Source organism: Scophthalmus maximus, chromosome 15, assembly GCF_022379125.1.
Source record: "Scophthalmus maximus strain ysfricsl-2021 chromosome 15, ASM2237912v1, whole genome shotgun sequence".
In the NCBI taxonomy this organism is placed as follows: domain Eukaryota; kingdom Metazoa; phylum Chordata; class Actinopteri; order Pleuronectiformes; family Scophthalmidae; genus Scophthalmus; species Scophthalmus maximus.
The window spans coordinates 11,670,054-11,683,141 of NC_061529.1; the positions used below are offsets into that span (position 1 = coordinate 11,670,054).

The following is a 13,088-nucleotide window of genomic DNA, read 5'->3' on the forward strand; positions in this document are numbered from 1 at the left end:
TAGATCTTATTTGTTTCATTTTTAGGTCTCTTTGAGAGAAAAAACTTTTAAATGAAAGATGAAAGAACTTTATTGTCACATTACATGTGCCATAAATAGATATTTTACGCATAGATAATTGCTTTGGACCATGTAAAGATTCAAGACATCAGACACAACTAAAAAAAGAACTGCAAAAAGATAAATACAGCCACATCTCTCATGCACATATTACTTGAAGTTCACCTCAAAGTCAGTCAGCCAGGCTCAGGTATCGGATCACTCTGTCTGGCAGAGGTAGACTTGTGAGAGATTTCAGTCTCTCTCTCCCCATTTGGGTTCGAATCCTTAATCTGCAGAGGTGCAGCAGCGTACGAGGCGACACTGTAGACAAGAAGGAAAAACAGAGATGAGGAAGGAAAGATGCGGATACATGATTGCATAAAGAGACGTATAAGGAAGTAAGGTCAATAAATGATAAGATTTTGTCTGATGCTCACATGACTTCCTCTTGACAGGGAGCCATTCCTCTCGGCTGTCCAGCAGTTCAGTGAGTTTGCTGCACAGCTGAATATGACCAACATGCTCCAGCAACAAATCTATGATCGGTCCTGCCCATTTACACATAACTGGTGTTGAGATCCACTCGCAGAACTGATGAAAAAAAACAACAACAAACAGCTTGATTACTTAAAAAGAACATGCACATTTCAGCGGTTGTGAAATCCCCGACACTTTGCTTGTCTTTGCTTATTTTCTCGCACCTGTCTTGCTCTGTCTGTCGTCTCGCAGCAGTTTAAAGAAAGCAGGTGGTCGTTCTGTAAATCATGTCCGTTTCTACCAACGGTTCTTATGTGGGATTCTCCTGAAGCTGGGTGAGGGCCACTGCCGTGTGCACAGCTGAAGCAGGAGACGGCGTCACAGCCATTGTCCAATAGGCATTTGAGGAGAGGCAGATTGTTCATGCACAGTGCAATGACAGCAGGGAACGTGGTAGCGTAAGATGGGATTCTGGCGTCGACGTCGGCCCCTCTGTCCAGCAGCAAGGACACGGTGCTGACACAGCCCTGACGGACGGCCATCAGCAGAGGACTGACCGGGTCCAGGTTCACACTGGCGCCAGTGTTCAGCAGCACCTCTGCCGTCTCCCTGCTGCAGTTGGCGATGGCGAAGTAGAGGGCTGTTGCCCGTCGATCAGCGTACTGGATGGAGTGACTGTGGGCCAGTGTGGCGTTTACATCTGCACCTGTCTTCAGAAGCACAGCTGCCACAGTGTGTCTGTTGTGCTCTGCCGCCAGGTGCAGGGGACTGACGCAACTGTGCCGCAGCCTGGTGCGACTCGTCACCGACACGAGCAGGGACACGATCCTGAGCACAAAAGTGAAGAAAAATATTTACAGACAACAACTAAAAAGGTTTTTCTATAATACTATTATCACACTGTTTAGAATCATCTACATTTCACACAAACCTCGTATCTTTATACAAATGTTACATCATGACTCATGTTTTCTTTTAAACAATATTTATTAACAAGTTACTGAACTTACTCGTGGTGGCCATACTGGGCGGCAAAATGCAGGGGCAGCAGTCCCGTGTTGGTGGGTTTGTTGGCGTCTGCGTGTTTAGTCAACAGCAGTGCCACGATTTCCTTGTGTCCATTTTTACTGGCCTCGTGCAGGGCCGTCACGCCATCACACGTCTGCATGTTCACATCTGCACCTACGCAGAAAAGCATCGTTCCTTTAAGAAGCCTTAAAATGGGGACAAGAGACGTGACAAGTGGGACAATTTTAGTGCATACTAATACCTTTTCCAATCAGACAACACAGTGCCCTCATCTGTCCTTGCTGAGCCGCTACAGTGAGCGGTGTGATGCTGTAGGTATTCGGCGGATTGATCGCCGCCCCGGCTCTTATTAGTATCTCACAGATCTCCGTGTTGTTCCTGGACACGGCTTCGTGGAGGGCCGTCCAGCCCTGACCGCAGCGCTGGTTCACAGTGGCCCCATGAGTGAGAACGAGGCTCACCATGTCCGCATTCTCCAACTCACACGCTACACAGACAAACAAGACACGGGGGGGGGAGCCATTTAAAATCTGTGCTGCTACATGGTGATATGCATACTTGTTTTTTTTCTTAATGGTCTTGCTGTGTACAATTGGTTTCACAGCTGTACCTTTGTACAAAGGGGTCTCTTTGTTCTTGCTGCTGATGTCGGTGTCGGCTCCGGCCTCCAGAAGGCACCGCACACATGACACATGTTCACAAGACACAGCGAGCAGCAAGGCCGTCTGCTCGTGCAAGGTTCGTTTGTCTACTGAACTTGGATGGACTGGAGCAACAAAACCCAAAAAAAAGAGGAAGAAAAAATATATAGTACATTTATATAGTACAAAAAATATATAGTACATTTCACACAATGCAGTTTTGTGACTTAGTTATCATTTTTTCTGAGAAAGTGGTTTTTGAACACATACAGGTTTTTTCCTTTCTACATTGTGACACTAAGCCCAAATTGGGGACACATGCAAATGTTTGGGGAGCAGCTATGATGCGTTCAGTGTCATACCCCTCAGTAGGGTCTCCAGGCACCCAGCCTGTCCACAGTAGGCAGCATCATGTAGCGGAATCCACCCATCTTTGTTCTCCCTCAGCAGGCTGTGAGGAGCGGAGGTTTCCAGATCAAGAAGAGCCTCCACATCCCCCCTCCTGATGGCAGAGACCACTGGGTCAACGTCCCTGGAAAGGAGGAAAAAAAACAAAACAAAACCAAACCCTTGAAATGTAGTCGAATGTATGATTCAAGACGTCACATCGGCAACATTGGAGGGATGCGGTTTTAATGCAACCATGGACCTTAACCTCACTCATTTAGGGGATTATCGTCATGTTTTTGGATTTATTGAACGTCGATAAGCAATCCTCTCTCGCGCGCACACACACACACACACACACACAGACGCGCACACACACACGCACGCGCGCGAACAAAGAAAGACTCACTCCGGCTTTGATGTGACAGCGCTCTGAGCGGCTCCTCTCCCTCCGTCCGCCCGCGGTCGCGGCAGAACGTCGTTGCATTTGCCTCCAGCATTACGGAACTGATTCAAGTACTCAGAGTAGCAGAATTTCGTCATTACTCCGGTCAGATTTGGCGGGCGGTGTTTCCCACCCGCCTCAGCTGTGCGCCCGCAGATTATTTCGGGAGCGCACTGTCAGAGTGACGGCTGCCTGCTTCCATATATGTCAAGAGGCTCGGACGTCCAGAGATAAGGCAAACAGCACTACACCGCACTGCAGACCTAGTGCGAGGCCCAGTCGGGATGTCTGTGTCTTTGCATTGGCTGGTTACCAAATGAATCAACCAGGTAATGAAAAAGCACTAATCCTACAGGGGGATTTGGTGGGATGCGGAGGAAGGTGCCAGAGAAAAACACAAAACAAAGGATTATAATTGCTGCTGCAGATCACTTGAATGCATCGTTATGGCCCTGCACTGTACGTGTCTACAGGGACTGTTTGAATCGTACTTTTACAAGTGGCCAACTTTATTTTTGGCTGAGAGCTGAAGGCTCCCATGGACCAATCAAATTGCAGGGCCGTAGCCAGGATTTTAAAAATGTACTGATGTAAAGTTCCCCCACTGCCACCATCCTCAGAAATGTTTTGATGGGCCATTACATCTGTAAACATCATATAAACATCTGTAAAATGTATATTTATATTATCTATAGTTATAATATATACATTTAATCTCTCAAGTGAAGGGCTCCCAACAGTCAACAATCAACCATCACCGACCATATGCAATGTGGAGACTGTCCTCCAGTACAAATCGACCCTGTAGATCCTCTGTGCAAATGGCACATCACGATCCAAAGCTACGCTTTATTGCCAGGCGATCTCTAGCTGCCGTAGTAAAATTATGACGGGATCAAAGGAGGGAGTTAGTGATGTAGTATGAAGAGAAACGGGGTTTTCGGGGTTGATCCAGTGGGTGACATCACTTAAGTTGGTGTAATGAGATATACCATTACTCAACTCTATATGATTATGACTCACTCTGACACACATCCTCATCATAAACAAAACAAAGATATTTGCCACATTTGACATATTGCTTGGCTTTTTATAACTAGCAAAAGTTATGTGACAACCGCTGATGCTTCAGTAACTTCCTGTTTACACAGTTGGCAGTGCTTCCGAGTAGAGCTGCAACAGTTAAATCGATACATCAACTATTTTGATCATCCATTAATCGGTTCAAGTAGTTTTTATGAATAAAAAAAGGCAAAATTCTGTGATTTCAGCTTCTTAAATGTGAAAATGTTCTGGTTTCTATGCTCCTCTATATGACAGAAATTAATAACTTTTGTGTGTGGACAAAACAAAACATTAGGTTTCCCACTAAACAATTACACATTACTAAGGTTTGAAGACATATCTTGCTGAGATGGTCGTTAACCTTGGCGTCCTCAATGGAAGCTTTATGACTGTAACCTCTGTTATGTGTTTGGTAATGTTGTCAGAATAGAGAAGATGAAGTCATTTTACATCACTAAATGGTGCCGCGATCCACTGGCTCTAATCTTAAAGTTTTAAACCTTGTCTGGCAAAACTGTATAACAAGGGAGATGCCTGTTGCCTGTCGCTTTAAGGAAAACTACCAAATACTGGTTAGTGCCTGCAAGGTCACATGGCCACAGTGGCACAATTATTCCCGTTCGTGACCTCTGGGCAGAACTCACGAGCTTCATAACATTATTAGATGCAAAGCACTTCATGCTGCCCTGCAACTCTCTCAGTAATTCACATTTAGCAGCCTGCAGTTTCTCCAAAAGATTGTGATTGACCGACCACAGGCCAACCAGTGGCATTTAAATGGGAAATTAAAGTAATAACAGCAGCAGTTCAGATCTGTCCTGCACACATATATACTGTACATTTGAATGGCGCCTCCTACAGGTATAGACAGTAACTGAGACAACAAAGACATCAAGTGTAGTGGTAGTTACTGCTTCCTCTGTGTGTTGTGTGATGTCTTTTTTGTTTGTTTCAGAAAAATATTCACAGAAATAAAATGAAAAATTATAACTCAATATAATTTTTGTCACATTTCAGCTTCGTGTATATTTGTAAACTTTTTTAGGGACCCGAACATCAGACAGGTTTGAAGAAAGTCATTTGTAATGAGTTGACTATTCTGCCGATGAACAATACACAAAAGCCACCTTTATAAAACACTTTTGTCCTATCACTATTCCTCACCTGAGCAAGTTCGCGGATGTGTCGGCTGCAGTGTGGCCACTCGATGAGTAGAGAGCCAGCCTGTCTTTCATATCAGTGTTTAGTCTCTGGTAAAGAGACCTGGGTCTGCTGAGTGCAAGCATCACAGGAGATATGACTTGTTGTCCGGTCTGAGGACTCCAACATCCAATGGAGAGCTGCTGTCGTCTTCACAGTCCAGGGATGAGGCAGATGATCCATCAAGGAACAGCAAACCACAGTTAGAACAATAATGGCAGCAGCTTTAAAAACAGGTTTTTGTTTAGGTCTGAAAAGCCCTTACGCAGAGGTGAATATATTGACACATGCAGGACAAAACACACGTGCTGTACAGTCAGACTGTACGAAATCGAGCCCAAGCCAATTTGAAAGAGCTAAAATCTGCACCAGCAGACAATCAGAGAGCAGCAGCTCAAGCCATGAAGATAGATGCCTTTTAAGGACATGTTCAACTGTGTTTGGTTCAACTTGATTTTGCTGCTCCAGAGGCAACACTGATGAGAGGTGGTGTGGAGGAGGTTACAGTGACTTACAGAACTTTCTTTGCTCAACTGTGATACAATAATTAATGGAATAAGAAAATACTGCGTTTTTTTTTTAAACTAAGCTGAAATGTTATTTAACTCACCACGTGGCAGTCGTGGTCCCCAGTCACAGAAGTTGTTGTACAGATGTGTTGATCCACCTTTATAACAGCATCAGGTCTTTCTGTGAGATGACAAGGTGGGAACATGTGCTTTAAGAGCGACGGAACAATGACGACTGCTTTTTGTTTCACAAGCGCTTCTTTGGCAATGTTTGTGAAAAAAGCTTCTTGCCTTTAAACTGGACAAGTCCTTCAGCATTTTTACGTAAAGATTAGACTATAGCCCTGAGGCCGTTTCCAAATTTCGGAGGTACCCCACATTTTAGTCAAGACAAACTAAAGTATTAAACTATGTTATGAAAGGATATTTAAGAAATGCCACCACTAGACCACCGAGCACTTGTCAGGGAGCTGGAATTATATATATATATATATAAAATTTTTTTTACAGCTGACTGATCATAGCATGAAAAACATGGTTGTAGTTAATACCATTACCACCGTCTCTGTTCCAAGGGACTGTCTCAGTAAGCCTTGTCAGTGATTCAGCATGAATAGTCACCTTGGCTTTGAAACCAGAAAAGCTCAATATTATCAATCAAACCTAAAAAATAATGTTTGGCCTATTATTAAATCAAATATCTTAAAGCTCCCCTCCAATCAAAAAGGGGGTTTAGCTTTTTGTTTCCCTTGTTTGATTGTCACTGCTGTAATGTGCAGAATTTAAACACCAGAATCTCATGAATCTGCTGGGGGAAGGGAAGTTTCTAGGTGCATACGTCACATCTGATGTGCATGCAGCATACGCATGATTTTTTGACCTCATAGCCAGTGGGGAAACCAACTATTGTTCAACTAGCAACTTGCAAAAGTGTTATGTGAAAACTTGTAACTTCCAGTGCACGCATCCCCCCCCCCCCCCCCCCCCCCCCCCCCCCCCCCCCACACGCACACAATACAGGGATGCTTTGCAGTAGGATATGTTTGCTCAATGTTTGCCTGCATGTTTCTACTTCCACAAAAGTGAAACTAATGATGGGGAAAGTTCGGATCTCGGTAATTATGAAGGAGTGAGCGCTCTCCTCCTCCTCTCGGGTCTTCACGATCTCATTTTCATGCCGCTCAGTCAGCAAGCGCAGAACCGCCACCCCGGTAGTTGCCATGACAACGGAGATACGATCCTGGCGCATTCTCCGTTGTCTCCCGTTGGTTGCCGGGCAACCGCCACACAAATCCAGGAAAACATCCGGCAAAGAGCCTCGATCCTGCCGAACGTAGAGAAACGTGCAGTACTTGTTTACTCGTCAACGGGATTCCAGGACAGTAAATCTACAACAACATGGCGGCTTCTTCCCTTCCTTTCTTAGACAACAGAGATCCCCGTCTGAAACTCAGCGTGGGAAACAGAATACGAAACGTTTTTGTAACGCAGTCTGAAGACACCAGGTAGGCTTGATCATGTCATGTCAACTCCCCCTTTCTGAAATATTCATTCATAAAGTTTGACTGAGTGGTTCTGTGACTGACAGTCAACTGTGCCCTCAGACATGGAGAAGAGAAAGATGTCAATCACATACCTGTTGTTACAGAGGTAAGAATAATGATACTGAGCAGTGAGCATGTGGTGAGTGTGAGTGGAACAGTGTTACAAAAGTAACCTGTGCTATACTGTCATCTCTCGATTTCCCCTCCCACTTTCCCCCCGTTTCTTCTCCCCGGTTCAAAAAGAATGACATTTTCTTGCTTATTTAAGCACAGTAGAAGAGATTGTGCGTTTATGATGTTAGGTTTATGATGGCTATATGTTTAATTCGCAGACTTCTAGCAGAGTCCTTGAGGCAGGGGTGAACACTTTGCAAAAGACCCTGGTTCTGAAGAAACAGGCTGCATTGGACGAGTTGGACAAGTTGCTTGCACTCAAACGGCACGAGTTTAAGAGCGGTGCGGAGTCTTTAGCAGAGAGAAGGTCTGAACTGGAGATAAAACACCACCAGGTGAGGCTGAAACCTCCTCATCCTACTTGAGTTTGGGATAATAATGGAGTAAATATCACTTGCTGATGCTACCAGACATGAAAATAACACTGTTCTAATACTGATGCCCCTGGGCGTTTTGTATTTACATCCAGACTAAAGAAAGGGCGATGAAATTCGAGAGGTTTGTGGCTGAGAATGAACTGAAGCGACGCAGTGCACTGAAGAAGTATGAGGCTGCACAGGAGCAAAACGTTTTGAAGCAGAGAGAGATAGAAGATCTGACAGAACAGCTGAAAGCACTTTGGGCCAGGTGAGAACTTTAAACCAAGTTGTGATGTGGGCATATTGCTTCTTGTCATTTTAGATTTTTTTTTTTACCTCAGCTGTACCATACCTTGATTCACAGACAGCAAGTTTTAAAAGAGAGAATGACAAAATACAAAATCTATGAGGACTACTTGATGAAAACACTTGATTATCTCCCCAGCAGTAAGTTTGTATCTACAGTACATTTCATTCTTAAGTTTGTGTTAGTTTTTTCAGTATATCCTAATGAGGTGATTACACGCTGTCAATAACTTGGTCCCTGCGCAATCTTTTTAAGCTTACCTTGATAATGGGTCTGAATCCTTGGTTATGCCCATCATTCACCGTCACGAGACCCTGACCATCACCAAACAGGAGATGCTGCAACGCCTGGGCCGCCTGGAGGAGGAGGTGGAGGGCGGCCAGCGACAACTGCAGACCATGGAGCAGGAGCACACCATAAAGAAACTGGTCAGACTTACACTTCGAGATATTCATGGCAGCCTATATTCGACTGACAGTGCCTGAACAATATTTTCATGGGTGTCGCAGATGGCCAACAGAAAACTGTCTGAACTCCAGAGTGAGTTAGAAATGCTTGAAGAGAAGAACAAGCAGGCAGAGGTTAACCTGCACATGGTGCAAGGCCTGTCCAGAGAGAAGGTATGTCCTCAAGATTGTGAGTTGAGATCATTTACTAGGAGTGTCTGATTGAAATATTGTGATATGTGCATTTTCTCCAAGATTGAGGAAGTGGGACGCTTGCTTATGGCCATCAACAACCTTGCAGAGCAGTGTCATCTACCAGCATATGGTCCTCTGGAAAACATGAGCGTACTGACGATGATGGACATGGTGAAGGTAATTTCCTCAGGGATAATACAGTTTTTGTTGCTAGCCTACTAGCTTGGCTGTTTACCTGACTTTTGAGTAACAGAGAGTTTGATTTCAGGAGTACATTCTGGACAAGGCCGACACGGAGAAAAGAGCGAGGAGGCTGATGGAGTCTGGGTCTGCAATGACGAGCCGAACAGCTTTGACGGACAAACGAGAGAGGGGGTCAATGAAAAGCACGAGCAGCAAAACACAAATCAAAAGTTCAAGCAAAGTCAGTAGAAAGAGCGGGACAATGGGTTGATGTACAACATTTACAACTTATCGTGGTGTTACTGCTTACAGAAATTTGTGTGAGTGTGAAATTCCATATTTCACATTGGAAACAGAAGTTTGTCACAAAAAAGTATTTTCCAATGTAGAACATGACAGCCAATATGGTGAGGCGATCAAAAGCTCTGAAAAAAACAACTTGTGGATTAACTGTCAGATTTTTTAAGACAATAATAAATATATTTTGAAAATAAGGTGATCAAGTGTACTGGAGCATCAGAACTTTGTAGATGTGTATGATTGTTGCATTTCAAAATAAAGTGATCATGTACAATCGACAGTGGTAACAGCAAGTGTAATTTACAGTTTGGAATAAATCTGTCATCTCTGCTCATCCAAAAAACTTCACAGATGACAGCAATTCGTAGGCACCTCAGCAACACACGCACCAATTAACGTCAAACAGGTGATTGTCAAGAAGATCGGCAGACAGATACTTACACGCACACACACAGACATTCCTCCAGATACAAAGAGCAATGGGGGAAAGAACTGAAATCTACAAAGAAGCATTTTAAATTATGTCGATTTTTTGTGATATTCTGCATTGTATTCATTAAATAGAGTTGTTTTTTTCTGTAGCTGAGAATCAGATGTTGTCAGACAATGCTGCGCACACAGGTTGTGTAACAGCTTTGCAGTGGAGACAGTGATCACAAATTATGTTGCAATGCTGCTTCTCCTCGAGGCAATACAGTCAAAGTAGCAAAACATTAAGTCATAGTTTTTAGGTTGTTTTTGTTTTGTATTTATGTTATTTGCATTCCTACATCATGTAGGATAATTTTATAATCTGGGTTGCCCGGTTATGAGTCCACATTCCAGAGAAGATTTTGCTTGGTATGTTTCTCCAGTCTCGGGAGCATGCTCAATCTCTTTTAGCTGTATCAGTTAAGAGAAACCTCTCATGGACTGTCTCTCTCACCCGCCCACCTCCAGGCCTTCAGAGGATACACTCACTGATGACCAGTGGTGATGAGTGACAAGTACATTATTCAGGTATTTTACTAGAGTGCAATTTTGATGTAATTTACTTACGTATTTCCATTTTATGCTACTTACATGCAAAACACAAGATAAGCCATTTTTATGTATGTAAAGTACTACAAAAATTCGCACATCAACAATTCATTATCATTATTATTATTATTAATGATCCTTAAGTTAACTAGCAATGCTTAAATAAAACTTATATAAATAAATATAACAAAAACAAGTTATAATAACAAAACAAGAGGAATCCTCTGCAAAGAGTATACTGTAAAGCACATTGAGTCGGAGAACACAAACATAATGTATTGATATAAAACGCTTCAGGGGTTTGTTCAGAAATCTGAAAACTTTTATTCGGATTTCCCTTGTAATAGGGTTAGGGTTATATTTTAGTATTTTAGTTTTACAATTATGTATTGCTAATTTTACTTAAATATTTGAGTACTTCTTAGTCCAACAGGCTGCACTGGCTTCAATTTTCAGGCAATTTTTTTTGCATGCCAACACGTACAACACGTACAACTTTGTACAAAACCAATTGTTTTAATGTTGCGTTCGGTGCATGTTCCTTTGCGCCCAGTTGGAGTGAATAATTAAGGGAAAGATCTATATTTCTTCTACATCGTGACTGTCAGCAGCCGAGACGCGATGGTTCTACTGTGTAGGTCTGAAAAATGCTGTACTGTCGCTTTAACACGACCACGTGGTACGTGCAAACATCCGGTTTATCAGAAAATGGAAATAAAACTGCAACAATGTTATGACACCGTTTCTGACGCACGGAGTCTTTCTCACATGTAGTTACGGATTCTCGTTTTGTTTCCATGTTGTCGACATGTGACGGTATGTACGTGGTTCGGCTCGTGCTCCTTTCAAACAGCTGATTTCTATTTTCTGTTTTGTTTTTAGTATCGCAGCTGAATAAAGGTGTTCGCTTCTCGGCAGATGGAGGCTGCCGCTCTGATCTCATGCAGGGAGGACATTTCTTCACTGTTTCCACAGCAAATGCCTGGTGCCAAACACAAAGTAGGACTGAAGGTTGTTACATATGTCCATCCCCTGTTCCCCCAGCGACACCCCCCCCCAATTGACCAGACCTATTGTGTGTTGTCAGGATTTAAGCAGCCAGTTCTCCTCTGTGAGGAAAGTGCGCGGCGATGGAAACTGCTTCTACAGAGCCTTCTGCTTCGCTCACATGGAGTCGGTCCTACGTGATGCCAGAGCTTTGCAGAGGTCAGTTATCATCAACCGTCACTGCTGCAATTTGCTCGAACGGATTTCACCGGACAAAATCCGGGGTGCTGATGAAATATGACGTTGATTTAGGTGAATGAATAGGCCTTGTCTTAAATGGTTTTAATTTTCAGATTCAAGGACAAAATAATTCAAAGCGGCAAAGTTTTGTCCTCTGCAGGATTTGATGAGAGACGCTTCGAGCATCACCTGAACACAGTAAATAATTCCTTTAACCATCACACCACTGACTTGACAAGGTAACGGGGTGAAATTTCGAATAAGAGCTGTTTTTTTGTAGTCATTGAAATTAATGATTATCCTAATCAGAAAAAAACTAAAAGTCGATTTGCATTTACATTTAGGGATGAACCATTGAAAAAATGATTGCTTGACAAGAATGATGTCACGCAGGACTTTGTGGTCATCATCATTCCAACTTGGGCACTAAAATCAGCATACTCAATGACCTGATTGACCCATGACTGGCATTACAATGAATTTTTAGTACAAAAATGTATGTAGTTATTGCTTGGATAAGTGTTTCTCTCCGGGTCTCTGAAATCAGTCCGTCTGCTGCAGAACACAATTTCTTTAACAAAACTAATTTCAGGAGGGGAAACTTTACTAACATGAATCTACTGCGTCAATCCATTACATTTTCAGTCAAGTCCACACATCCATGCAGATTTTGTAAGCAAATCGTTGAAACAAATACAGATTGAAAACAGGCTAAGCAGTGTGCCTGTTAAGAATCACACCTTCAGGGAAGAAAACGGAAATGGATAAGGCCCCTTTGTGACATTTTTGAAAGTTTCCGTTTTAAACAAGTCTTCACCCAAATGGATAAAATTACTGACATGAGTAGCACCTTTAGGATTAACATGCTCTCGGTGAAGCTTAGTCTGCTACCAGAGTTGTATGCACGGAATATCCAGATTTCATTTTCATTCATATTCCAGATTTTTTTTCATGTGTTTTTTGTGCTCCTGAAGGTTGTACATGTGTTGGAGCAGTGCCAGGCTGACGAGCAGGACACGCTACTGAGGCTCTTCAACGAGCAGACCACCTCTGATAGTGTGGTGCAGTATCTCAGGCTGCTCACCTCAGCACACCTGCAAAACCACGCAGACTTCTTCTGCAACTTTGTGGAGGCACCCAGTCTTCACGCATACTGTCGTCAGGTTAGTAAAGTGTTGCTGCCATCTATTGAAGAAAAGAAAAAAAACAGAAGATAATCTGTTACTCTAAAGGATCGAAGAAACACAACTGTCAGATTTGGTAATCTCTTTGTTCCCTTCATTCAGGAAGTGGAGACCATGGCGATGGAGTGTGATCACGTGGACATCCTGGCCCTCTCGGAGGCCCTGGACATTTGCACACATGTCGTCTCGATGGAGGGCGATGAACAGCAGTTGGCTCACCACATGATTCCAGAGGGTGCTGAACCCTCCCTGCACCTCCTCTACCAAACATCACACTATAACATCCTCTACCCGCAACCAGAACCCTTTTCAACTCAGGAACTGTTGACTTTGGTTGAATAAACTCCAACTGTG

General features: G+C 43.3%; 3 protein-coding genes across 8 annotated transcripts; 2 read left to right on the forward strand and 1 right to left on the reverse strand.

Moving 5' to 3' along the window:
* Positions 1-52: 52 nt before the first annotated feature.
* On the reverse strand, positions 53-8,568 carry LOC118286634 (ankyrin repeat and SOCS box protein 2-like). Of its 5 annotated transcripts, XM_035611212.2 has the most exons (10): positions 8,440-8,568; positions 5,897-5,976; positions 5,251-5,436; positions 2,552-2,721; positions 2,159-2,314; positions 1,790-2,035; positions 1,530-1,701; positions 744-1,347; positions 480-633; positions 53-363 (listed from the first exon to the last, which is right to left on the reverse strand). In XM_035611212.2, the coding sequence occupies exons 3-10, from the start codon at positions 5,370-5,372 to the stop codon at positions 233-235; spliced, it is 1,755 nt and encodes a 584-aa protein (XP_035467105.2). In that variant the 5' UTR covers positions 5,373-5,436; positions 5,897-5,976; positions 8,440-8,568; the 3' UTR covers positions 53-232. The 5 variants fall into 5 exon arrangements, with proteins under 5 accessions (XP_035467105.2, XP_047183145.1, XP_035467106.2 ...); XM_047327189.1 differs by lacking the exons at positions 5,251-5,436; positions 5,897-5,976; positions 8,440-8,568 and adding exons at positions 2,986-3,370; positions 3,784-3,904; XM_035611213.2 differs by lacking the exons at positions 5,897-5,976; positions 8,440-8,568 and having other exon boundaries at positions 5,251-5,606.
* si:ch1073-416d2.4 (coiled-coil domain-containing protein 42 homolog) lies at positions 6,827-12,660 on the forward strand. Of its 2 annotated transcripts, XM_047327190.1 has the most exons (13): positions 6,827-7,300; positions 7,400-7,445; positions 7,672-7,848; positions 7,983-8,140; positions 8,237-8,319; positions 8,435-8,607; positions 8,689-8,799; positions 8,881-8,997; positions 9,089-9,244; positions 10,243-10,302; positions 11,206-11,334; positions 11,411-11,529; positions 12,525-12,660. In XM_047327190.1, the coding sequence occupies exons 1-10, from the start codon at positions 7,194-7,196 to the stop codon at positions 10,264-10,266; spliced, it is 1,152 nt and encodes a 383-aa protein (XP_047183146.1). In that variant the 5' UTR covers positions 6,827-7,193; the 3' UTR covers positions 10,267-10,302; positions 11,206-11,334; positions 11,411-11,529; positions 12,525-12,660. The 2 variants fall into 2 exon arrangements, with proteins under 2 accessions (XP_047183146.1, XP_035467110.1); XM_035611217.2 differs by lacking the exons at positions 10,243-10,302; positions 11,206-11,334; positions 11,411-11,529; positions 12,525-12,660 and having other exon boundaries at positions 6,829-7,300; positions 9,089-9,579.
* On the forward strand, positions 11,302-13,076 carry LOC118286641 (ubiquitin thioesterase OTUB2). The gene is made up of 5 exons (XM_035611227.2): positions 11,302-11,322; positions 11,411-11,529; positions 11,664-11,748; positions 12,525-12,713; positions 12,837-13,076. Exons 1-5 carry the CDS (start codon positions 11,302-11,304, stop codon positions 13,074-13,076), a joined length of 654 nt encoding a protein of 217 aa, XP_035467120.2.
* The last annotated feature ends 12 nt before the right edge of the window (positions 13,077-13,088 follow it).

Excerpts from the sequence above, each read along its gene's own strand:
- si:ch1073-416d2.4 (XM_035611217.2), top strand. The coding sequence starts at position 7,194 with ATGGCGGCTTCTTCCCTTCCTTTCTTAGACAACAGAGATCCCCGTCTG. Across the intron at positions 7,301-7,399 it reads ACGCAGTCTGAAGACACCAG|ACATGGAGAAGAGAAAGATG; the intron begins GTAGGCTTGATC and ends CTGTGCCCTCAG. Across the intron at positions 7,849-7,982 it reads TGGAGATAAAACACCACCAG|ACTAAAGAAAGGGCGATGAA; the intron begins GTGAGGCTGAAA and ends ATTTACATCCAG.
- LOC118286641 (XM_035611227.2), top strand. The coding sequence starts at position 11,302 with ATGCCTGGTGCCAAACACAAA. Across the intron at positions 11,749-12,524 it reads TCGAGCATCACCTGAACACA|GTTGTACATGTGTTGGAGCA; the intron begins GTAAATAATTCC and ends GTGCTCCTGAAG. Across the intron at positions 12,714-12,836 it reads TTCACGCATACTGTCGTCAG|GAAGTGGAGACCATGGCGAT; the intron begins GTTAGTAAAGTG and ends CCCTTCATTCAG.
- LOC118286634 (XM_035611211.2), bottom strand. The coding sequence starts at position 3,119 with ATGACGAAATTCTGCTACTCTGAGTACTTGAATCAGTTCCGTAATGCT. Across the intron at positions 2,036-2,158 it reads AGAGACCCCTTTGTACAAAG|CGTGTGAGTTGGAGAATGCG; the intron begins GTACAGCTGTGA and ends TTGTCTGTGTAG. Across the intron at positions 634-743 it reads CGACAGACAGAGCAAGACAG|TTCTGCGAGTGGATCTCAAC; the intron begins GTGCGAGAAAAT and ends TTTTTTCATCAG.